Source organism: Sarcophilus harrisii, chromosome 2 (genome assembly GCF_902635505.1).
Source record: "Sarcophilus harrisii chromosome 2, mSarHar1.11, whole genome shotgun sequence".
NCBI lineage: Eukaryota > Metazoa > Chordata > Mammalia > Dasyuromorphia > Dasyuridae > Sarcophilus > Sarcophilus harrisii.
Window position 1 is genome coordinate 532,690,810 of NC_045427.1, and position 25,783 is coordinate 532,716,592.

Below are 25,783 nucleotides of genomic sequence, written 5' to 3' on the forward strand. Positions count from 1 at the left end.
GCCATATTGTTAACCCCAGATTATGCTTTTCTCTTTCCTTTGCCCTTTATCCTCCTTCCCAGTATTAAGCTTATGAGTTTCATGCAGCCCCTCCCTCTTTAGGATCCCTCTCTCCCTTTTAGAGTTCCTCCCCTTTTCTTAAATCTTTCCCTTACAATTTCTATATTCCCTTCTATTTAACCTACTCCTTCCCTTTTCACTTTTTCCCTCCCACTTTTCAATGAGGTGGGAGAAGTTTCTCTGTAAAACTCTGTAAACTAATATTTTCTCTTTGAACCAATTCTGATGAGAGTAAGATTCACACTATGTTCATCCCCTCCCTTCTTTCCCTCAGATATAATAGGTTTCTTTTGCCTCTTTGTGAGATGTCGTACCTCCACTTTTCCCTTTTTCTGATACAATTTCCTTTCCATCTCTAGATTCTTTTTCATATTATAACAGTAAAACCAAGTTATACCTGTATTCTTTTTGTATACTCATAACAGAAATACAGTTCTCAAAGAGTTCTTTTTATCTTTTTATGCTTTTCTTGAGTCCTATATTTGGAGGTCAGACTTTTTGCTGAGCTCTGGTTTTTTCATCAGAAATAAATGGAATTCACCTATTTCATTGAATGTCCATCTTCTTCCCTGGAAGAAAACGCTCATTTTGGCTGGGTAAGATATTCTTGGCTACATACGAAGTTCCTTTGCTTTTTTGGAATATCAGATTCCAGAACCTTCGATCCTTTAATATGGACACTGCTAGATCCCAAGTAATCCTTATTGTGGCTCCTTTATATTTGAATTGTTTTTTTTTTTTTTTTTTTTTTTTTTTTTTTTTTTTTTTTTTTTTTTCTGGCTGCTTGTAGTATTTTTTCCTTGGTTTGATAGTTCTGGAATTTAGCCACAATTTTCTTGGAGTTTTGTTTGGGGGATCTCTTTAAGTAGGTAATCGATGAATTAATTCTTTCAATATCTGTTTTACCTTCTGTTTCTATAACATCTGGGCAGTTCTTTCTCTTGCTCTTTTTTCATCATGATTTTCAGGGAGTCCAATTATTTCCCCTAGATCTTTTTTCCAGGTCTGTTGTTTTTCCAAGTAGGTATTTAACATTTTTTTCTTTTTTTTTTCATTTTTTTGGTTTAGCTTGGTTGTCTTCTCAAGTCATTCATTTACATTTGTTCAATTCTGATTTTTAATGAATTATTTACTTCATTTACTTTTTTTATTTCTTTTTGTAATTGTCCAATTGAGTTTCAAAATGAGTTGTTTTGTTATATGGAATTTTTTTCCATTTCGCCAATTTTATTTTTTTAAGGAGTTATTTTCTTTTTCTAATTCACTAATTTTGTTTTTCAGGGAGTTGATTTCTTTTTCCACTCTATCTTTTAATGAATTACATGTCTTATCCAGACCCTCTTGCAAAGCTTCCCTTTCCTTTCCCCATTTTTCTTCTAGCTCTCTTTTAAGCCTTTTTAATTTTTTCAACGAGAGCCTTATGTAGTGGGGACCAGATCATATCTACCTTTGGCTTTTCATCTAGAGGCAAACTGGTTTTAGTCTCCTCTGGGTTTGAAATCTGCTCACTTTCAGTATAGAAGCTATCTATAGGTAGAGCCCGCTTTGCCTTTTTACTCATTTTAACAACAACAACAACAAAGCTGCAGTTTGCTTTTGGGGCAATATGGGGTTACCCAGCTTTCTCAATAGACAACAGGAAGTAGCAGTGAAGCAGCAGTGGGACAGCAGTGGCTGCACTGAAATCAGCCTTTGCGCTGGGATCAGCGGTTGCAGGCTGAAATCAAGCTGAGTCCCTCCTGGTGCTGGGTGGGTGTGACCACATCTCCAGAGACTCTAGCATTTTGGGGTTATAATCTTTACCCTTTGGGTTTATAGCTTCTTTGCTGATCTACTGGGTTGCTGCCAGGGCAGAGTAGTTGACACTGTGGTAAAGTTCTTCCCCGCAGATTTTCAGCTAGTAAAGACCACATCCTGCCCCGCTCCGGTCTGCTCAGCGTGAGCTGTTTTCATGCTCTCACTGCCTATCTACCTGAGTCTGTGTCTGGCCTAGCCTTATTCCATCCCCACGTGAGAGCAAAAACAGACCTTTTCTGGTGAATTTTCCGATTGTCTTCTATTGGTAATGTGTTGTACTCCCAATATTCGTGGGTTTTGACAATCAAGCACTAATTCCAAGGCTGGGTTTTGTAAAAAATTAGTTTGAGGGCAAAAGAGAGCTCAGAAAGATACATGTGTCCTCTCTACCATCTTGGCTCCCTTAAATCTTCTTTTAAAAGATTTAATCTTTAATCTTTTTATTAAAAATTTAAGATATTCTAGAATTTTTTCCCAATAGTATTTTATCCAAAAAAATACTCTTTTTATGTCCCTAAACTTGTCCAATCACTAGCCCTAGATCTGCCTTTAAATTTCTGAATTCTTAATATCTCCTTTCTATATTCTCACTTAAAGTTATCAGAGCCACTTTGCTAAGTGCTGAGAACTCAAAAACTGTAAATAAAGACAGTATCTGCTCTTGTGGAGCTTATAGTTTAATTAGGAAAAATATTATATATGGGCAAACAATGTAGGAGGAGAGACATTCTGATTTGAAAAGTATAAGGATAAAGAATGAATGCAAGGAGAAGTGTAGATTGATAGATCCTTTCTAATAGTTATAGTGAAGTTGATTGGATGATGATTCCAGAACTGGAAAGGGAGCAGCAAGGTATGCACAGGTTACCTTGCACAATGGTAAGAAGGGAAAGAAATAAACTTGAAAATGGCTGGAGCAGCTGGCTTAATATAATAACCCATACTAAGTCATTAATTAATCAGGAACTTAGGGCCTCTTGGGCCCAGAGCTAAAAAAAAAAGGTTAAGTGTTTCTCAGCACAATCTGCTGTTTCAGGAGGTCACAAAAAGGTGAGTGTAAAATGGGAAAAATTGGAAATAAGAAAGCCAGTTAGAAAGTAACACAATGGTCTATCTCAAATATAATAAGGGTCTGAACTTTACAACTTTAGTTGTAGCAGTAGGAATGGTAAGGTAGTGACTAATTTAAGAAATATCCTCAATGATAAAATTGATAGGATTTAGCAACTGATTGGATATCAAATAATTTGGAGAAGGAAAAGTGAAAAATGATCCTGGATAACAAGAGAAGAGTGGTGCTATTAATAAAAATGGAGAAGTGAGGAAGAAGATCAAATTCAAAGAGTATGAGATGATTTGATTTTTGGGAAATGTTTAGATGTACATTATGCAAAGTAGGACTACAGTTCAATTAATGATATTTTTTTCTATTAATAAGAGAAAAATCTCAAAGCCATTTTCACTAAATAAGACTTAAAGCAAAGCCTGTCTTTCATTAATATAACTGAATAATAAAAAGGGGTTAGTTTTTAATTACTTTCTTATTTGCATCATACAAAGATTTCACTTGTTCTATTTTCTAATTTATTTGATTCTGTTGCTTCTCTATCAATGAAATCCTATAGAACATCTTTCCTTTTATTCTTATTCTCAAGTCTTTTCACACATTTCTAAGGTTCTTTTTTTAAATTCTACTTTTGTCATTAGAGCAGTGATGAAGTTTAATTACTGAATCCATCACAGATCAATAAATATTTGTTTATTGCATAGTGAAACAAATCTGCCACTGCCATATTATTTTTTTGTGGTTTATTTGAAGATAGCATCTTATTCCATGCTCTTTAGAGCTACTGCAGCTATATTTTCATTCAATAAAATATGTTTGTCTTTAAAATTTGGACTCGCCAAATATAACATACTGCAGTGCTCTGTTGTTCAAAAAATCTTTATCTTCTCATCTGTTTAAGCATGTTTATGAGAGCTACTCAAATACATTATGAACACTGTAGGCTTATACGTGTACCATGGGGATATTAAGGGAAAGTACCGCCCAATTTTACTTAGTGAATAAAATGAAATGTCAAAGATTATAAGGCATTTTCTGTTGATTTGAGTAGGTCAGTGATTAAGTTAGAAATCAAATTTCCTTTACTGATTTCCTGCTACACACTGAACAACTAATTCTAACATTCAGTCTTTTGAAACCTAGAACATTCATATTTTCCATGCCTGTTTAAAATTTTTTAAATTAATTATTGTGGTTTGGTTGAGAGACAGAAAAACAATAGTTGGTAACATCTTAATGTTTCTGTTTCTGGAAGCTCTACTAATTCTAGAACCTTATTATAATATGATAGCAATGAAAGATTTCTCTATGAAAGTTAATAGTATATTTCAAGTTATTTAAACTGATATCACATCAATAGGTGATAATAAAATGTTACCTTATCATCCCAACTTTTATATACTTACTAGAGATATCTAAGAACCTGAAAAGAAAATATATTAAACTTCTTCCTAGATATAACGTATTCTGGACATGAAAGGAAGGCTTTGTGAAACTTTTGTGTGATACAAAAAAAATGAGTAAAAGTCCCTTAATTTAGGGCAGGCACAATAGGAAATCATATAAGTCATATTTTATTTATACCTGATAATTATTTCATTTAACCATTTGACTTTTTAACAGTATGCTAAATTCAAGTTAAAAATTTTATGTTGCATATTTCTATTCATGGAACATATGCTTACAGTTTTGTATCCCCATTAGAATTAATGTACACTCAATGAAGGCAGAGACTTTTATTTTTGTTTGTCTAGCAGTGCCTGACCTATAATATCTATTAAATAAATATTTACTATGTGAATGAGTGTGATTTTGACAAAAAGAGAGCTTTCTCTTAACCTACACTACTTTGTTCCTAGCACACCAGTCTTCTCAAGCATGCTTTTGCTATATACATTTACATTTCATTTATGGGCATTTATTAATATTTCAAGTTGTTTTTGTATAAAGAAATTCTTTTGTTTTTGCCTTTTACTAATATTTCAGCAGGTTCTTCATATATTAATTAAAAGAGTATTGTGAAATTTGTTGCTTCCAAAATACTTAGGTTATGTGAATGAGATATATATTGTCAAACATGGCAAATGTATTGATTTGTTTTAATTAACTATACTTCTTTGTTACAAGGGAATGCTCAATAGGGGTAGAGGAAAGGAGAATTCATTCAGAAGTGACATCAGTGTAACTAGAAGAACATCAGCAAAACATGTATTTTTTTAAAGGTAAATAATAAAAAGTTTAAAAATCTAAGTTGTTTAATGGAAAAAACATATAAAACATATGTAACATTAGAAATTCAAATTTTAATTAATCAGAGAAGTATTTATTAAACATGGACTATGTTCCAGTATTATGTAATTTCATCAACTGGAATTACAAATTAAAAAGTGACCCTAGTCAGATGAAGCATTTTGTTGGTGACTAATTTGTAAATAGCTATTCTATGAATGTAGTATTGCACTCATGACTTTTAAATTCAATTTGTTGTTCAACGTTATAGTCAAAGGAACTCTCCCAAGGTGTACTCAAACAACTGGAAAAACATGCTTCTTTTCTTTAAGTTTGTCTCACATATAAATTTAATGTCTTAAAAATAAAAGATTAAGATAGAAAATTAAGACTTGGAAACTTAGTCAATAGAAATAAAGAATTCTTCTTTGAGCATTATTTATGTACATCATATAATTTTATATTTCATAGCCACTTATGTGCTTGAGAAATTTTGTTTCATTTTTTAAGTCAGTAATTCTTTGCTAATTAGAATATTTGAAAAATGAACTAACAAAATCTATTTTCTATAGCTCAACAATTTCTAAATTCAGTTTATATTTTTCACATGTTATAACTAAAATTTTCCCTAATTATTGATTTACTTTAATTAGTAAGCAGAATGAGAGTTTCTATTTTATTGCTTACTTTTTTGGTATCCTTTGTCCTCTCTGTCTTAACTGAAGTGCTGAATGAAAATTGTCATTTTCTCTTTTCATTTGAAAGCATGCTTATCTGTTCAAATTTATATGTAATATTTATGGAAATGATTTATCCATCAAAAGAACCTCAGTACACATTGATTATTTATTCTTTTTGGTTCAGGCAATTGAGGTTAAGTGACTTGTCCAGGGTCACACAGGTAGGAAGTGTTAAGTGTCTGAGATTAGATTTGAACTTTGGTCCTCCTGACTTCAGGACTAGTGCTCTATCCACTGCACTACCTAGCTGCCCCTTATTCATTGACTTTTTAAAAAATATTTTTTACTAATAACTTCTGTTTTTTTATACCATTATAGTTAACTTAAATTTCCCCATTCACGGAGCCATCCCATCTAAAAAGTATTTTTAGAGAGGAAAAAAAGCAAGCAAAACTGATCAATTTATTGAAAAAATTTGAAAAAAGTTACAATATGTAACATTTGTGGACCTCTTGTTTTCCATGAAACATTTATTTGGAGTGTCCTCAAATCTCTTCATTCAAGTCCTAATTGATCCTTATAATTTTGTTACATTCACTTTTGATTTTTTCATATGTAGTTGTTTTTTCCACTTATGTTGTTGGAGTAACTGTATATGTTGTTCTTTCTGCTCTGCTTACTTTACTCTGCCCTAGGTCATATGCTTTTCATTTTCTCTATTTATTATTATTATTATATAACACAGTAATATCCCATTACATTCCTGAGCTACAATTAGTTTAGCCATTCCCCAAGTGATGGACATATACTTTGTTTCCAAATACTTGTTAAGATTCTTTCTTTCTCAATTTTTGAGAATAATTTTTGAACTATGGATACTAACTGTTCTGTAAAAATTTGATAGAATTCTTCTATAATATCATCAGTACCTAATTTTTTCCCTTTTATAGTTACTTTATATATAGCACTATTTCTTTTTGAGAAGTTAAATTATTTCTTTTTTTTGTCTTTCTAGCCCTAAATTAGTATTTCTTTCTTGTTTTATTATAAAGTATGTTACATTTTTAAAGATATTCCTGTCTTTTGTGTTCTCAGTTTTGTTAACATATAACTATGCATCTGTTTTGATTACCCTTCTTATTTTCTTGTAATTTTTGCTATAATTTTGCATTGCTCATTTGCTAATTTTCTGATTCCATTTTCTGCCCTCTTTTTTTTTTTTAGTCAGATTAGCAAAAGATTCTTCAGTTTTACTGGGTTTTTTCCCCAAAGAACTACCTTTTAGTTTTGTTTTTTTTTAAATCATGTTTGTGGTTGTTTTTGTTTACAATTTATCCATTTCCCCTCTAACTTTTAATATCTACCATTTTCTACTTATTTTAAATTTAGGTTTGTTTATTTGTTGGGTTTATAATTTTTTAAAATGTATAGTCAATTCATTAATCCTCTCTATTTTGTTAATGTATATTTGTAAGGACATAATTTTTTTCCTGAATATTGTTTAGCTATATCATAAAATTTTTGGTATGTTGTTTCATCTTTTAAATTTCTTTTACATAGTTACTAGTTGTTTCTGTAATTTGTTCTTTAACCTCATTATATAGAATTTCATTTGTAAACTTCCATTTGTGTGTATATCGGGGTGTGTGTGTGTGTGTGTGTGTGTGTGTGTGTGTGTAAAAGTTCATGGTCTTTCAACCAATTCTTATTTTTATTGCATTTTGGTATGTGAAGGATGTATTAACTATTTCTTGTTAAATTTTTTGCAATATTTCTGTGCCCTAGTACCTGATACTTTCTGTAAAAGTCCATTGATGTTGAGAAATAAGTATGTTATTTTGCAATCTCATTTAAAGACACCATAAGTCCTTTAATTTGTTTCTCTAGCAATTTGTGGCATATTTTCCTTTTTATTTATCTCTTTGTTAGTCTAATCCAAAACTGAGAGAAATATTAAATTTTGCTATTATTATTGTTATTTCTCTTTATGTGTTCTTGTATCTCAAATAATGTTTTCTTAATGAATTTGGATACTAAAGTATTTGGAGAGTGTAAATTTTTTACGGGCATTTGTTATCCTCACTTTCAGCATAATGTAGTTTCATTTTATATGTCCCTTTTCATCTTTTGAATATGTGTTTTTGCTTTGAAACATTGCATGATTGCAACCCCTACTTTTTTTTTTATTTACTTAACTGAATTTTTCCCTCATCCCTTTAGTTTTATTTTATGTATAATTTTATTTTTAAAATGTGTTTTATAAAAAAGGGTTTTACTAGATTATTCAAACTCACTCTTTTTTAAAAATCTTATTTGATTATTTAATCCATGCCTATTTAAAGTTGTGAGTCAGGTTTATATTTTCCTCTATCTATTTGTAATTTTGTTTTTTCTTTTCAAATGAATATTTTCCTCTCTTTTGCTGTAAACACAGTACTAGATTCCTTAACTTACTTTATTTTAATTCTTTTTTTAAGGTGACTCTATTCCCACTGTCTCTCTTTTCCCTGATCTCTAATCCCCTCTTATTTGTCACTCTTTTCCTTTTGAGATTTGCTTATTATTTCTCTTTTCTTGCTTGCTTTTATTTGATTATATAGTTCTTCCTCTCTTTTTTCTTTTTGGTCAAGTAGATTTCCCCTTATCCTCTCCTTCAACTACTCCTATTTATTAGTGTTTTTTTTTTTTTTTTATTTCACTTTTTGTGCCTCTTTCCAAAAAGGATTTTCTTTTTCTCTTCATTATCCTTCTTCTCTTTCTAGACATTCTAGTTCATTTTCTAGTTCATGACTCCTATAAAAAGACCCAAGGTACCCATTCTAGGCTCTCCCCTCTGGACATTTTCTCCTATTGTTTGTTTTACAGATTCCCCTTTTCCATTATATCTCATTCCCAGAATAATATCAGTTATGGTATATATCTTAAAAGATACTGCCCCATTGTAGAGCTCCTCCTGGATCATATCCCTAATTATGCAGCCCACTACTGAGCTATATTATTCCCTGGTTACCCTCTTTTCTTCATTTACTTCAAAATATCCTCACTGCTGTCAGGCAATATAACTCTCTTATCTGCAAGGAAGAATTAATAGACTTTTCAGATACTAAATCCCCCCAGTCTTCAATTCACCCAGATCAATATGCCCATTTCCCTTCACAAACCTTTCATGCTTTGCTGGGAGACCTGTTATCCTTAGGTTGTCTTTATATGTTCTATCTTCAAGATCAATATATTTTCCTTGCATTGTGAGCATAATTTTCTGTTAATGTCATTATTTTTTGTTTTTTCTTCTTTTAGGTTATCCTTCATTTCTTGTATTTATATTACCAATCCATTGTTCTCTCTTTTGCTTTTTTTGTGAGACTTACTATCATAGATTTGCGTTTTTCTATTCTGCCCATTATTTTTGATATGCAAGCAATAATTGTGCTTTCATAATTTTCATTTCTCTTTTGAACCACTCAGGAACATCATATAATGACTCCATGTTCTCCTTACATCCCATGGGTCCTTTGTCTCAAGTGTTGAATCATTTTCCTTTGCTCTACAATATTTATTCATAATTACCTGAACTTTTTTTTTTTTTTACTGGATCTGGAAGCTATATTTCCTCCTATTTGTAATGTTTTCCATTTTAATTTGTCTGTTTATGTTCAACATCTTTGAGCTTTCTTCTTCCTGAGATTTTTGGTCACTTGAGTTTCTTTAGCCTTCTTTTCCCTTCTTGTTTGCTTTCTGACTGTCCCCTCTAATGCTGGCTTCCTTTGGGGCTGGATCCAAAGCATCCCTGTCTCTTGTTATACTGGACTATTCATGGTTCATTAGCCAATTGCTGCCCTAAGTGATTTTTGCATAAAAAGAAATGGCCCTTGTTAGGTCCTGAGTTCTGTTCTTCTGGCTTAGTGCATGCCCAGGTATATACACGATGATATCACATCCTGATATTCTATCCCCATTTCCTCTGTTTCTCAGTTCTCTGGCCCAGTACTGATAATCCATAGAATTATGCCACTAGTACATGGAGTAACCCTACTGGTTGTTGTGGCTGAGTAGACTTTTGCAGCCCACAACCCCTAAAAAAGAGGGAAGAGGGCCTGGGGTGCCAGATTCAGTTTTTTAATAGGTCCTTGGATCTGTTAATACATCTTCACTGTGGGTAGTATGGGAGACAGGAAAGGGATATTAAATGAATTCAAAGTTGATGAGCATCAATTCATGAGCTTTTTTTTTTTTTTTTTTTTTTTTGCTGTTTTATTTTGTTTTTTGTTTGATTTTGAAGGAGGGGAGTTTTAACTTTCTTTTTAATTCTGAGTGTCCTAGAAATAGATGAAGTTGCTTTATCTTTGGCTCATAATTTATTTTTTAAAAATGTTTGAGAGGTTGTAGGGATCAGAAAAAATATCTAATCTGCTATCTTACTACTCATGTCTACATATAACACTTTTTAATTAAGTTTTGTGCTGATGGTTTTAAGCAAGTTGTTCCTTTCTGAAGTAGTAACTCACAATTATGTAAGCAGTATTTTAAAGTTTACAAATTGCATTGTGCATTTTACCTCATGCAATAATTTCTGCTTTATAGATGACTGGAAGCTAAGTTCATGGAAGTAAAGTAAGGGAACCTAACTAGTCATCCAGGATCCAGGTGTGGATGTGAGCCCAGGGCCTTCTGATTCTAAGTTCAGGTCCCTTTCCATTCAACTCTGATAATTTTGTTTTTCATAGATTTAAATTTTTACAAGAGCTTGTTATGATCTTACAGAGAAATCTTTGTTCTTACTCCTTATAGCCAAGGGAATTCCAATAATTCAATTTCCAGACTCCCTTTCCTGTAATGTTGTGTTTCTGGTGGGAAATAACATTGTAGAGGGAAAAATGAGAGTAGGTTTCTACTTTGAATCCTGATCTGGGCATCTTTTAACTATTGTGGCCTAAGTAGGATCAAACTAGGATCAGAATCTTTCTCAGTGCCTTTTCCTAAAATAGACATCTAGATATTCCAACTGAGCAGAAAAATTTCCAATCAAATTTCTTAATGTTTTTTGTACTTGTTAATTTGATTTTCAAGGTTAGAAATACAGAAGAACTTTAAAAGTGTCCTAAGAACCTTTTCTGTCCAAAAAGAATGATTTTTCCCCCAGAACCTTAATTCATTGGTTTTAGAAACTCACATGAGCAAATTCCTTCTTCAATGCAAGTCACTTAACAAGTATTTTAGTGCATACTTTGTGCCAGTCTCTATGCTAAACATTGAAGATACAAAAAAAGACAAAAAACAAATCCTACTCTCAAGGAATTCACAGTCTAATGTGGAGATCAGCATCTTTAATATAAAATCTTAACAAAAATTGTCTAAGGCAACAAGAGATTAAATAACTTGCCCAGGGTTACCCAGCCAGATAGTATCAAAATTGGGATTCAAACCTAGATTTTCCTGACTTAAAGACTTACTGTCCTCTATACCTAACATATATTTCATGAGAAACCCCAGATTAAGCACTGGGGATGATGAAAATGATGTAGTGATGAAAATGATGTAGTGATGATAATGCTGATAAAAAAAATGACTAGCATTTAGTGTTTTAAGGTTTGCTAATCCTCACAATAGCATTGATAAGGAAGTGAGGAACCATTGTAATTCTTAATTTAGTGCTTTCATAAAGGTAGCACAGTATAGTAATCAACTTCAAAGCTAAAAAGATCCAAGTTCAAGTGTTTCTGTCTTCTCAGGGCAACTAGATAGTTCAGTAGAGTGTTGGACTTGGGGTCAGAAAGACCAGTTTAAATCCAGTCTCAGACATTTATTAGCTTTGTGACTTGACAAGTAACAATTTCTGCTTGCCTTATCTGTTTCCTCATCTGTAAAATTTTGCTGTACCATAGCACTAATCTGCTTCTGAAGTGGGATAGGAATTCCTTCATACCGTTTGTATAGTTCCTATTTTTATATTAGGCATTGAATCTGATGTTTGACTTTATTCTCCATTTGAAATGAGCAGGAGCAGAGATTCTAGCAGAAGAACCTTCTAATATGTTCTTAGCATATTTCCCCTACAATCTCTCCTCCCTCCAAAAAAAAAAAAAAAAAAAAAAAATAGAGGAAAAAATACCTAACATTGTTCTAATCTCATCTCTGATGAGGGTAGGATGAGATTGAACTTTTTGCCTCTGTGAAACTTGAGATGGAATGTGCCTTAGAGCCTGAATTTTCCTTTTAGTCAGGCATGTGGATAAGATAGTCTGGCAGCAGAGGCTTGGAGGTGGATTCTGATAAAAAATATTATTATTCTTTGTCTGTAATCACCTTGGCACAGTCATGGATTTGATTCTTTTTCTCCATAAGTACATTATTCTGTGATCCCCACAACTATGATCCTCAAGATACCAGTTTCTATCTTGTGGAAATAAAGCAGATAGCACAGGTCATTTCCTGGATGTTTGGTTTTAAACCAAGGATGCCTTGTGGTGTGCAGATTAACCAATAGGGGAGACTTGTACCCTGATCTACAAATGGAATCTTTGCCTGACTAACTGGGAACTAAATTCTTCCACCTTCCCATCTCCTGCTCAGTGACAGAACCATTGATCTAGAGCCAGACAGGATTTCTGAGACTGTCCCATCCAGCTCCTTCATTCCACAGGTGAAGAAACTAAGGCCTGAGTAGGTAAGTGATGTATCCATGGTTTTGAGCTTAGTTGCAGATGATTTAAATCTAAGATCTCTGACTAGAGAGCAGCTGTTTTCACTGTACCACTGAAGTTTGATGCAGTACTTAAAGTGACACTTTTCTTTGAGCCGAGGGATCAGATGACTGGTTGGGTTTTGTAGAACAGGCGTAGAATCATAGGATTTTCCAGTTGTAAGAGACCTTTGGTGATCGTCCGATTCATCCCTTACTTTGAAAAGGATCCCTATTTCAACATACTTTGTTAAAGGAGCCATCTGGCCTCTACTTGGGAACCTTCAGTGGTGGGTAACTCATGACCTCCCAAGGAAACTCATTCTACTTATGTTCAGCTCTGAGGTTTAAACAGTTTTCTGACATGGAGCCTAAATTTATCTCTTTGTAACTCTTTGCCCCGGTTCTACCCTCTGAGACCAAGAACAAGTCTTATTACTGTTCCACACAATAATCCTCAAGTTATCTATCATGTTTCCTACCCCCAAACCCCAAGGTTTTTGCTCTTCAGGGTAAACATGTATGGTCACTTTAATCCATATATGTCTTGGATTAAAGTCCTTCCAAAACTTGATCATCCTCTAAATTATCCCTAGATCATGTCCTTCTTAAACATTTTTCCTGTAATAAGTATACTTAGCAGTGGTGGAATGGAGCTGTATTTTGGTCTTTTTCCAGAAAAATGAACTCTTTGGGATTATCACTTACCTCCTGCAGCCCCAGTTTCCCTAACTATAAAATGACCTTTGCCATCCCTCCCAGCTCTGTGATTGAGTTGATCCATGCCTCAGCAGTTAATTCAATTAGCCATAGCTGTTAGAAAGAACAGCCTTGGATCCTAAGGTCCATGTGGAATCCTAACCCCTCATTTTAGTTGTTTCAGTCTTCCCACCAAACTCCTTTCAGAACTTCTAATGGGTGGATACAGAACAAGAACAGAGCAGATAGGAATTCTCTTTTCTCTCTGTCCTATCACCTGAACAAAGTGATCATGAGAACTTAGAACTAGAGGGACCTTTTGAGATTACAGAATCTAGAGGAATTTAAGTGATTTGCCTGTGGTTCTATAACTAGTAAGTAGCAAGGCAGGATTTGAATCCAGGTCGTGTACTTGTTCCACTCTGCTGCACAATATTGATTCAAGGGGAAGGTTGCAAAAAGCCAGAAGTCTGGGTAATTTTATCTAATAGGTAACAGCCAGTCCCAGAGCCACTGAAAACTGCCTTCATCTCTACAGCAGAAGAGTAGGTCCTTTTGACTTCAGGCTTGGAGATGAGGTCATTAGACATCATCTACTCATACTGTTAAGAAGGGAATGCCTCAAGGAAATAGTTAACGAAGCCATCCATCACATCCTACCTACTGTCACAGAAACTAACAAATCCCATTTGCCCGAGACTTAAAGCCTCCAGTTTTTGAGGGCTTGCCTAGTTTTCGGTTCTAACCTCTGTACCAAGCAAATTGTAACGTGTATATTCTTGAGAAGATAAGCCAGATGTGCTGTGATCTTCATGATATGTTGTAACAATAAAGTATTTTTAATGGTTTCAAAAAAAATTACGTCTATTATTTATTTAAAACAAAAAGTATAAGTATACAACATGACTAGTAAATCTATTATGGAACTAGTTTTGCTTAGAAATGCCTCTGTCAAAATAGATATTTTGTGAACCAGTGCAAGAATGTTTGATCAAATGTATCTTTCTTTAATGTAAGTGTGTATATGAAAGGAAGAGTGTGTATATGTGTGAAAGGAAGAGTCATATGTTTGAAGAACCATTCTAAGGTAGCAGATACATTTATAACTCATTTGGGTTAACTTGAAAAGAAGCATGGGATAGTGGGTAACATACTAGACTTTAAGTAAGGAAGCTTCAGGTTTAAGTAATACTTCTGATACTTAAAAGTTGAAATAGCTTACTTAGTTTCTTTGAGCATGAAACAATTCTTCATATATTAAATTTATAGATGAGTTGTTGTCTGCATTAATGGAGAGAATTCTTATATACTAAACCAGGGATTCTTGACTTAAAGAGTAGTTTACATTTTAAAAATAAATTTGTAATAAAACAAGCAGTATAATAAAAATGATTGCACATGAAACTGAAAATTTATTACATACAACTTGCTGTTCTTTTTAAAAATATAAGAAGTTTGTCATGTAAATTTTGGCTTTTTTTCCCCTCTTTTCTCCCTTTCCCTTCACTTTAGAGATGGCTACCATTGGACACAAATGTGTGTGTGTGTGTGTGTGTGTGTGTGTGTGTGTGTGTGTGTGTAGATAGATATGTAAAAGCATTCTTTATATACTTCTGTATATCAGTTCTTTCTCAGAGGTAGAGAGCATCTTCTTTAATATGCCCTTTATAGTTAATTTGGGTATTTATAATGAAAATGACTTATTTTCTCAAAGTTGTTTTTAAAACAGTATTGCTGTTACTGTATATATAATGTTACTGTATATACTGTTATACTGTTTCTTGGCTCTACTCACTTTGCTCTTCATTAATTTGTACAAATCTATCCATATTTTTCTAAGATCATCAGGCTTATCATTTCTGATATAGCACGGTAGTATTCTGTCACAATCGTATATCACAATTTGTTTAACTACTTCCCATTCAATGAGCATCCACTCAGTTTCCAGTTCTTTGCCACCACAAAGAGAATGTTTGTAAGTATTTTAGAATCTGTGGGTTTTTTTTTTCCCTTTCCCCCTGATCATCTTTGGATATAGACCTAGTAGTGGTATTACTGGGTCAAAGGGTGTAGGGAGTTTAATAATTCTTTGGACATAATTCCAGATTGCTCTCCAAAATGTTTAGATCTGTTTACAATTCCACCGACAAATTAGTGTCTCAATTTTTTCACATCCCCTCCAATATTTGTCACTTTCTCCTTCAAACAATTGATAGATGTGAAATGATATCTCAAGGATGTTTTGATTTGCATTACTCTGATCAATAATGATTTAGAACATTTTTTCACATGATATAAATGTTTTAAATTCATTATCTAAAACTGCCTGTTTATATCCTTTGATCATTTATCAATTAGTTATTATTGTTGGTGTTTACTAAGTAGTAATTATTTATCAGTTGACTAATTTACTTGAACATGAGGTTGGACATTACTTGACTACTATGTGATCTGGTATTCCAAATTCTAATTACACTTCTCTGTAGTCTCTTGTCTTAAGAAAAGGAGAAATTCTGATATGTAAATCAGCTTATATTGTACCTTTATGGCTTTTTAAAAATATGTTTCCTCTCTCCTTTTTTTGTATTCAAGGATTTGAGTTTTTATTATTTCTTTAATTTTAAAAAAGTATAATTACCCAAATAACATCATTTTGTTGTTTATATTTGTGTTACTAGTATTCTGTGACTTATACAGATAGCATTGGAAACAAAAGAACTATTCATTTATGTGTTTACTCCCTTTGCAAAATCTATATAGACACAAGAAGAGAGGGAAATTAATTTTTTTCTTTTTCTGAAATATTCAGGGAATAATTCAGTTCCTTTTGACTTAGTTATGTGGGAAAATTACAGATCAAAAAACTCATTTTTGAAATCATATGCTTTTTCTTTATGAATTACTTGAAGTTTTATCTATTAGGAATTTAATGAATAAAATAGAAACTTCCTAGCCAAACATTAAAAATCTTTCATAATCCAGATCCAGCCTATCTTTGCAATCATATTTTATACTATACCCTTTCACATATTGTGACCTATGCAAGCTGGACTCCAAATTACTAAGTGAATTGAATATGCATCTCTCACCTCTGCACACTCTTCCCAGTCATCCTCTATGCCTGAGATGTGCTCTGGTCTCATTTCCATCAGCCTCATCTTGGTCATTTCATCTACACATTTTAAAGTCCATCAAGACTTAGTCCAGAGCCACAACATCTGCAAAGTCTGCTCCCTAATAAATTAATGGGGAGTTAATGCTCCCCAATAAGTTAATGCTGTCTCCTCTCTCTAATTATCCTGCATTTAGGTATCCCCTTGTAAATATGATAAACTTCTTGGGAAAAGCAGTGACTATTTCATTTTTTAATGTGTATCTTCAAAGCTTGACATTCTGCCATGAACACAGTTGATCTCTAATAACTATGTAGTGAGTTTAATTGAATTGAGCCATTAATTTTTAGTCCACAATTCACAATACATTACAATGCTTTCTAAAAATTATAAATCTAAGGAAAAAAGCCTTAAAAGATTAAAATGAAATGTGCAGAGATTCAAAGGCAAGAGATTCTTAATGTTTTTGTCTCATAGGCCTCTTTGGCAATCTGGTAAAACCTATAGACCCCTTTCAGAGAATAACATTTTGATCCAATAATACTAGCTGCTTTGCTGTTCTATTTAATCTCTTAACTCTGGGAATTTTCTCGGGCTATTCTCCAGGCCTGGAATGTTCCTCTTTATCTCTGTCTCCTGATTTCCCTGGCTTCCTTCAAGCCCCATCAAAAATCCTATTTTTTATAGGAAACCTTTCCCAATCCCTCTTAATTCTAGTACCTTACCTCCATTAATTATTTTCTGCTATACTGTGAATAGTTTGTTTGGTGTGTTTACTTGTTTATGATCTTTCCCATTAATTTGTGAATTTTTTGAGGATGGAAACTGTCTTTTGCCTTTTTTTGTGTCTTTATTGTTTAGCACAGTTCCTAATATGTAATAAGTGCTTAACAAATGCTTATTGACTAAAAGCATAAAATAAAGTACATAGGATTACAAAGGAAATCAGTTATATTGGATTATAATTATTAAATTTTTCTTTTTAGAAAAACAAGTTCATGACCCTCAAATTAAAAACTCCTTTTCTTCCTTAGAAAACTGTCAAAAACACTAATTTTAAACATTGCTCTCAGGTTGCTATGGAAGATAAGAAATCCAGAGTCAGGATATCCCTTAATAAGCTATATAATTTTAAATTTAGTGGTCAATTGAACCATATCTTTTTAGTTTTATTACTAGCTTCAAATACATCAGTTTTGAATGAAATATTTATAAGATTACAAATGGTGTTTCCATTTAGTATTTTATTTCAAGTTGGCTAGTTGAGTCACAAATTAAAAGTCTACCTTAAAACTTTTTAGTAAGTTAGATACTAAATTTCACTAAAACTGGTCAACTGTTTTGAAATTTTAGAATAATCATACTATAAATGCTGAGTATTTAAATTGAACCAGAAATTTTAATTCAATACATTCATTACTTTATTACATTATGTTACTTTATGCATGATTCAATTACCCATTTTATAGCTTTCTGTTTTAGTAAAAGATCTATAATAAGAACAAATAAACCAAGATAAATTCTGTGCCTTTACGAATTCTTTGCTAAAAAAAGTTACTAATTGTCCTTGAAAATTTTGAAAAGTGAATTTGTAATGCTTTATTATAGCCATGCGGGATATGGTGTTACTGAATTTAGAAATATATTCTGACATGACAGCTTCTCATTATGAGTAATTCTGGAAATATTTCCACACTGTCACATTAACTTGTGAAAACTTAGCCTACCACTATACAGCTTTTTTGCAAAAAACTCTTTTCAGTGGTTTTCATTTTAATAAATGATTTATTACTTTGAATTTTTTAGGCTGTACCAGATGCAAAAGAAATCAGAAGAAGCTTTATCCTACTATGAAGAATCTCTGAACTATACTGAGAGTAGTAAAGGTAAAAATAGTCAAGACTGTATCCCAGTATTGAAGGAGATGGCAGGTGTTGAACAGATTCTGGGAAATTATATTGCAGCAGTTGACCATCTTGTACAGGTAAAGAGCATAAATTACTGTCAAGTATATATCTTAAGCATAGTAGTTAAAGTAGTTATAATGTCCAAAGCTGACATTTGAATAGCACTTTGAGATTTATAAAACTTTTCATACAATATCTCATTTGTTTCTCATAATAGTTCTTTTTGTGATGTGAACATTATTTTATAGATAAAAAGACTATGACTCAAGAGACTATGGTCAGCACAAGTCAGAAGTATACCAGGTGGAATTCAAATTTAGTTCTTTCTGACTACTGCCTTAAAGTTCAAATTCATCCACTATACCATCACAAAGGTTCACAAAGAATTATACAGAATAGCTGTTCCTAGCATGTCACTTTGTACTGGGGAGAGTCTCAAGACATGATTATTGAATTACAATGGAGTTTAAAATATATATAATTTTATCATCACACCATGTTAGGAATAATTAAATTCATAAAATTTTAGAACTGGAATGGACTTTTTGGGTCTTCTAGTCCAACCCTTTCATTTTATAATTGAAGAAAGTTAAGCTTGGAGTGTTTGGCACAGTTATCTACAAAATATATGCAACTGATAAATAGCATTTAATTAAATTGATTTGAATCCCTATATATTTAGTAAAAGATGGGAAATGTTTCTGCTTTCATAGAACATTTTTAAAGATTAAGTATTAAGATTAAGGCATTAAAGTTTTACATCATAATAAATATAAAATTAAAATTATAAACTACATTTGCCAGATATTCTTTTACACATTAACTTGGAACATTAATAGTCATGCTCATCTATAGTTATTCCTCTCCATAAGTTGAATTCTATTCTTAGTGTTAGGATTTTTAATAATATTTCTTTTTTATCACAACATTCCTTCATGTCTTTGAATTCTCATTAAACAATGTTTTAAAATAAAAATGTATTTCTCTGATAATTTTATATTCAATTAAAAAGTTGTGATCATAAGAATAATAGGTCCAGTTATTTCATTTGGATATGAAGTGACTGGTAGTGACCACCCATAGAGTACTGCAAAAGTTTGTCATACCCTACATATTCTGCCATATCAGTACAGTTATCCCTTCCATATTGCAGGGGCTAGGGGTGCAATGCAGTGCTCCTGTGATCTGGAAAATCCAGGTAAAATATTTTGGCCCTCTCTTCATACCAGATAAGAAGTCTTAATTTTTTCTTTTTTTTTTTTTTAATGGTATGTTTACAGTATTTTATTGTAAAATTGGATTAAGTATTTAGATATAAGCTCTGTATCATCTGTGGCTTCTGAAACCTTCCCCACAATTCCTATTTAATTTCTTAAGCCAATCCATAATATATAGAAACCACAATGTGGAAAGTCATGATGTGGAAGAGAGAACTATAGACTATATTTTTTCCTCCTGTCTTTTAAGTCTTAAAGGGATGATCCCAGTTTAATTCCCAAAGTCTCATTCTCACCTTTACTACACTTTATAATCAAATTCAATAAGCTTTTAAATAGCAAATCCCTAAAATTTACAAGTCCTTTTGGAGAAAGACATTTTAAATTTGATTCATTTCAATAAATATTTATTTTTAAAACCTCTACCATGTGTAAAACACTAAACTAGGCCCAAACAAACATAACAATACCAAAGCAATCCCTGTCCTCAAGGAATATTCTATTAGAAAAATACAAGAAATGTGTTGTAAACTTGAACACTAATTATGAAACACTTAGTAAGGATACAATTTTTGTTATATATGTAAATTATATAATTTGTATATATATTTATATGTATTTATATATACTTCTATAATTATATAATTTACATAAATATTGTATATATATAATAAAGGCCCAATGTGGTTCCTTCTTTTTATAAAGGATTCCAAACTCTGAGTCAGTGTGCATTTTATTAAATGCACATAAAGGAATATTGTTCTTTTTATGCTTCTTCCTCCTCCCTCAATACCCTCTGCCAACCATCCTAACTACTCGGGATCTCATTATTTCCCAACTCTTTTAATTTGTTAATCTTTTGAAAATTGGGTTGGGGGTTTCTGAACAAATGGGGATCTATCAGATTGATGCTGAAACTTTAGAGACCAAATCCACGGAGACTTGTTAAATAGTCTAAATGCTGGGTATGAAATACAGAGTGTGGGGTGGGAATATTACAGAGATGAACTGAAACCAAAGTTTGGTGACACCACAGGGGTACAAAATTGGTTATTAGGGCAAAATAACATAGATCAGCACAAAGTCACTTTGTACTTTGCTGGATCCTAAGTTTACCTCTAACAAGTGGGGGCACAAAGTCTTTTGGGGGATGGGGTGATGATCTCATTTTCTGAACTTTCTTTCCACTGGGAATAGGTATAGACCTGATTCCTCCTTATAGGGTTTGATGGTTTAGAGAGTGCTGAGTTTGGGAGTGGGTCAAGAGCTGATTAAAGTGAATTTACCAGTGAATTCTTAGATCCATGAAGCTGGTAGTTATAGCTGTTTGTGCTGATAATTTGAAAGTGAATTTACTAAACCTAGAAGAAAACAAATGTAATAAGTAGAGATGTAGGGACAGAAAAGGGGGTCTCCATTTGGAAGCATTTCTTTTGTTAGGCTCTTCAAAATGTTTAGAGAAAGCTTATTGTATAGCCTGTAGTTTGGCCAAAAAGTTGAGCCAGGGAGAATTACAGAGAGAGAGCTCTTAGAGGGAGAACCTCATTCTTGGGCAATGTTCTATACCTTCCCTGAAGATGGAATATACCAGGCAGAGCAGACTTCTTTAAAGAGTTAATTAGGCTTCATCTCTTTTAATAGAGATTACATTATCTCTTATACTCATTATCATTATCTGAACTTGCACTCAGTCGGTAAAGAAAACCCAGAAGTAACAATTCAAAGGAGAAGGGGTGGGGGGTGAATCTGGGGATCCAGAGATCTCAATTTCTAGAGACCTTCATCAAAAGTCCTTTTAAAACTTATGTAAGGACAAAAAACCCACTTAAGGTTGGGATGATGATTAAAAGTGGGGTGCCAAGCAAAGAGAGTACCCAAGATCCCCATGAAGGAGATTACTCTAGAGAGCTAAAATTATATTTAATACAAAAGCAATTTTCAGAAAGGAGGATCTCACCAGACTAACTGAGAGACATCCAATCCTTTCTTAACAAGGATCTGAGAACAATCCCCTGTCAAAAAGCAGGACTTTGATATAAAAAGATAGCTCAAACCCCTACAAGAGATCTATGTGTAAAGTGTCTCTGCCAGTCTTTTCCTAGTCAAATATCCCTCCACGGAATAGGTTATAGAATAGAAGAGTTTAATGGCATTTTCAGGAGTCACTTAGGCACAAATTATCAGACCTTGGGCATGTCTGATAATCCTGCCTAATAATTTCTCCTAGCTTGTGACCAGTGAAAATAGATTTCATAAGAGTAAAGGGCATTCTTTGTATCCTGGAATAGGCCTAAGAGAAATTTCCACTGCCTGTCCAACTGATTCCAGGGCATCACAGCAGAGATTTGTGGCTTCTGAGGGAGCCTCAAAGTAGGGGTTAGCCTATGTTTCATGTTAGAAATACTGAGGAGTTCTGGAATTCATTGTATAAGAAAATTATTTTTTCTCTACAAGTATTGATAAAGTATTCATAATGACATAACAGTTTGTAAACTGATACTTAAGCCTCTAGTACTTATCCTAAAATCTCTCAGCATGTCTATTTAAAAAAAAATTTTTTTAGCAAATGCCCTAATTTGGATGGCACTTGCAAGTACTTTACCAGATAAATGAAAGGTACCATGGTTTAGTGAAGCAGTAAGAAGGAAGTCATGAGACCTAGTTTTCTAAATCTTAGATTGTAGTGTTTTCTTTGGTTCAGTTTCTTTGGGGGTCTCTGGGAGCAGCCTTCATTTCAGTTCAGTAATCACCACAAGTGCAGCCAGGTGTTAAAGTCCAAATCCTTTATTGTCTCCTTCATAGTCCTATCTCCTTCACTTGGGGCTCAGCTAGTTTTCTGGAAGCCTTCCAGAGTCTTGATTTCAGTGGAGAAGGGAAGGAGGAAAGCCTGCTACCAAGGTGATGTGAGATGAAATGAATGAATTTAAGTCCAAGGGCTTGTGCTCCAGCCTCCAGCCTCCAGCCTCCAGTCTTCTGTCCGCTTGTCTTCTCTGGCTCTGTGAATCTCTGAATCTACCTGGATGAGGCTTCTAGTTTATATGCTCTACCCTGAGTATAAACCAATCATTATATCTCTAAGCAACCATTATTTGTTGTAAGATTAAATCTATCATACTGAACCATACTAAATTAGATAACCATTGTCTCTATCAATTCCACTGACTTAGTACCTTGTAAGAATCCTTTGTTTTAAGTTCTGTCCCATAACATTAGATGCTTTAGTTCTCTAGATTTCTATTTTCTAATTGTGTTATAAGGAATTTATACTAAATTATCTACAAGATTCTTTCCATCTCTTAAAATTCTAAGGTTCTACATGAATTTATCATCCAAATTGGCATCTTTTCATCTTAATTTTTCTCTTGATATATATTATTTGGTATACTTTTCAGTATCTTAGTAGAAAATCATAGGATTAAATTTCTAGTTTAATCTCCAAATTTAATAAATGAGAAAACTAAATCCCATAAAAGTTATGAAACTTTCCCAAGTTCACATATATGGAATACAATGGAAAGACTTCAAAAGCTCTTTATTTCTCATAGGAAGCTAAAGCAATAACCTCCTAATTGTTCTCCTTGTCTCTGATTTCTTCCCATTCTAATCCCTTCTTCACACTGCTGCCAAAGTGATATTCCTAAAATCTAGTGATGTCATGCACTTTTTCTTTCCCCTATTCAACAAAAGACCTCTCTATTATTTCTAGAATTAAATATCAGTTCCTCACTTTGTCATTTAAATCTCATCATAACCTGGCTCATTCCTACTTTTCTGGGTTCGTTCCACATTGTGGAACATCTTCATGATCTGACTATATTTAACTAATCCTTCCTCTGAATAATGCATGTCTTCTCTCTCCATAACTTTGCATAGGCTATCCTTCATGATTACAGTGTTCTTTCCCTTCTCAGCTCTGCCTCTTAGAACTACTGATTTCCTTCAAGATTAAGTTTAAATGGCACTTTCTAGTATAGCCTTTCCTAATCAGGTGCTAGTTCATTCCCAAAATACCCTGTATTTATTTCATAGAGTTATGGATATACTTATGCATATATGCATATGTTGTATCCTGTATTAGAATTAGAATGTAAGTTCTGTAAGAGCAAAGACTATCTTACTTTTGCTTTGGTATCCTCAGGACTTAGCATAGTACCTGACTCTAGCTTAAGTACTTATTAATTAAATTAAATAATTACTTATTTAAAAACTGATACTTGGATCTATAACCTCCGAACCTTTATTCATATCCTGGCTCTGGTATTTATTATCTACCTGCTTTTCAGAAAATCATTTAATCTCTCTAGCCCCAAGTTTCCTAAATTTTAAATGAAGGGGTGAGACTAGATGACTTGAAGTCCTTTCCAATACAAATAAATCCGTTTCTTTATAACAATTTTTTTTAACATTTTAAATTTATTTTTAAAATGCTGATCTAACAAAACACCAAAAAACTGAGCATTTTTAAATACAAAATGGAACAGAAAAGAGGATTGCATATGAAACTGAATATTACATATATTTAGCTTTTTCTTTTAAGTATATAATAAATTCAAGACATGATTTTCAAACCTATCTTGCTTGTTTGTATTTCCTTCTGGTTTTCCTTCTGTTCTCTACATTTAAAAATGCTATAATGATGCATTTTTTGGACATCTTTTTGATAGGCTTCTGCTCTCCCCAACTTCCTTTACAATTTGACATAAAAAATAAAAACAATGTGCATAGTCAAGTAAAACAAATTCCTAAATTATCCATCTCTAAAAATGTATGTCTTATTCTGCTTCTCTCATCTCTACTAAAAGATAGAGAACATCGTTCATCATCAGTTCTGGAATTTCATCATTGCATTGGTCATAATTCTTTAGTATTTCAAATGTAAAATAATTTTAATTCTATCTTGAACTTAAGCTAACATGGGTTTAATATTTTCTTAAGTCTTTTAAGTCCATATTCCTTACTTTTCTAACTTCAACCTTTATCTATATTCCAGAGAAACTTGCTTAAAGGCCAAGCCTTTATGTTGTGATTACCTCCACTCCTAAACTCAATTCTATTATGAATTGAATTTTCATACTCTTGTATCTTTATAATTTCAACCACCATCCACTTAACTTAAATTCAAATTAATTTCTGAGGTGAACTCTAGTTTACTATACCTCTGTAGTCTAATCTTTTCACCTGAGTAATACTCCTGATCTCCCAATGAGGAAGTAATGGGGAGAAGATGAAATGAATCTTAACGCACTTACTTATTTAAATATCTGCCAATCCAGATTGTCATGGTGTAACATCTGGAAAAGACATTAAGAAGAGCTAGCAAGAATGCATATAACTGTACAAGAAAGATTTTAATATCAAGATAGCCATAGTGATATGGTTACTGATCTAGAGCTATACATCCTGGACAATGAAGTCTAGAGGACCTTAGGAAGCATTGCTAATAGTGATGCTAGTGGAGGGTGGGGTGGGTGATAGAATTCCAGCTGAGCTAATTAAAATCCTAAAATATGATGCTGTTAATGTGCTGCCCTGAATATACCAACAAATTTGGAAAACTCAACAGTGACTGCTGGGTTGGAAAAAATTCTAAAGAAGGGCAATGCCAAGGAATGTTCAAATTACGTAACAGTTATGCTCATTTCATATGCCAGCAATGTTGTACTTAAGCTCTGCAAGCTAGACTTGAGCTATATGTGAATGTATATTTAGGAGAAGAGAAAGATTGGTTTTTGAAGAGGCAGAAGAACTAGAGACCAAACTGCCCACATTTGCTGGATTATGGACAAAACAAGGGAGATCCAGAAAAATAGCTATTTCTGCTTCATTGACCACATTAAAGCACTTAACTATGTGAATCACAGCAAAATGTGGCAAATACTCAAAGAGATGAGGATACAAGATCATCTTGTTTCCTGAGCAACATATATGCAGCCTAAGATTGGGAAAGGAATACAAGACTGTTTATTGTCACTTTATTTATTTAATTTGTATGTAGAGTACATTATATTTTTATATAATAATTTGTTCAGCCAGTTCTCAGTAGATAGTCACTCCCTGGCTTAATAGTTGTTTGCAATAACAAAAGAGCTACTACACAAATGTATACACACAGATCCTTTTCTGCTTTCTTTCATCTTTTTGGCATATAGGTCTACCAGATCAAAGGGTATATGTACATTCTAGTGATTGGGAAAACACTTTTTATTGCTTTCCAGAAGGATTAAATCAATTCACATCTCTACTACTAGAACATTAGTGTGCCGTTTTCCCACAGTACCTACAAAAACTGTCATTTTCCATTTTGTCTTGAAATTTGAGGTAAATAAAACCTCAGAG

General features: G+C 32.9%; 1 protein-coding gene across 1 annotated transcript in view; it reads left to right on the forward strand.

The window, feature by feature from the left end:
• The window catches only part of TTC23 (tetratricopeptide repeat domain 23), a 102,691-nt gene that overhangs the window by 32,847 nt on the left and 44,061 nt on the right, over window positions 1-25,783 (forward strand). Inside the window, 1 exon segment of the mRNA XM_031955516.1 lies at window positions 18,130-18,307. Within this exon segment, the coding sequence (XP_031811376.1) occupies window positions 18,130-18,307 (178 nt within the window).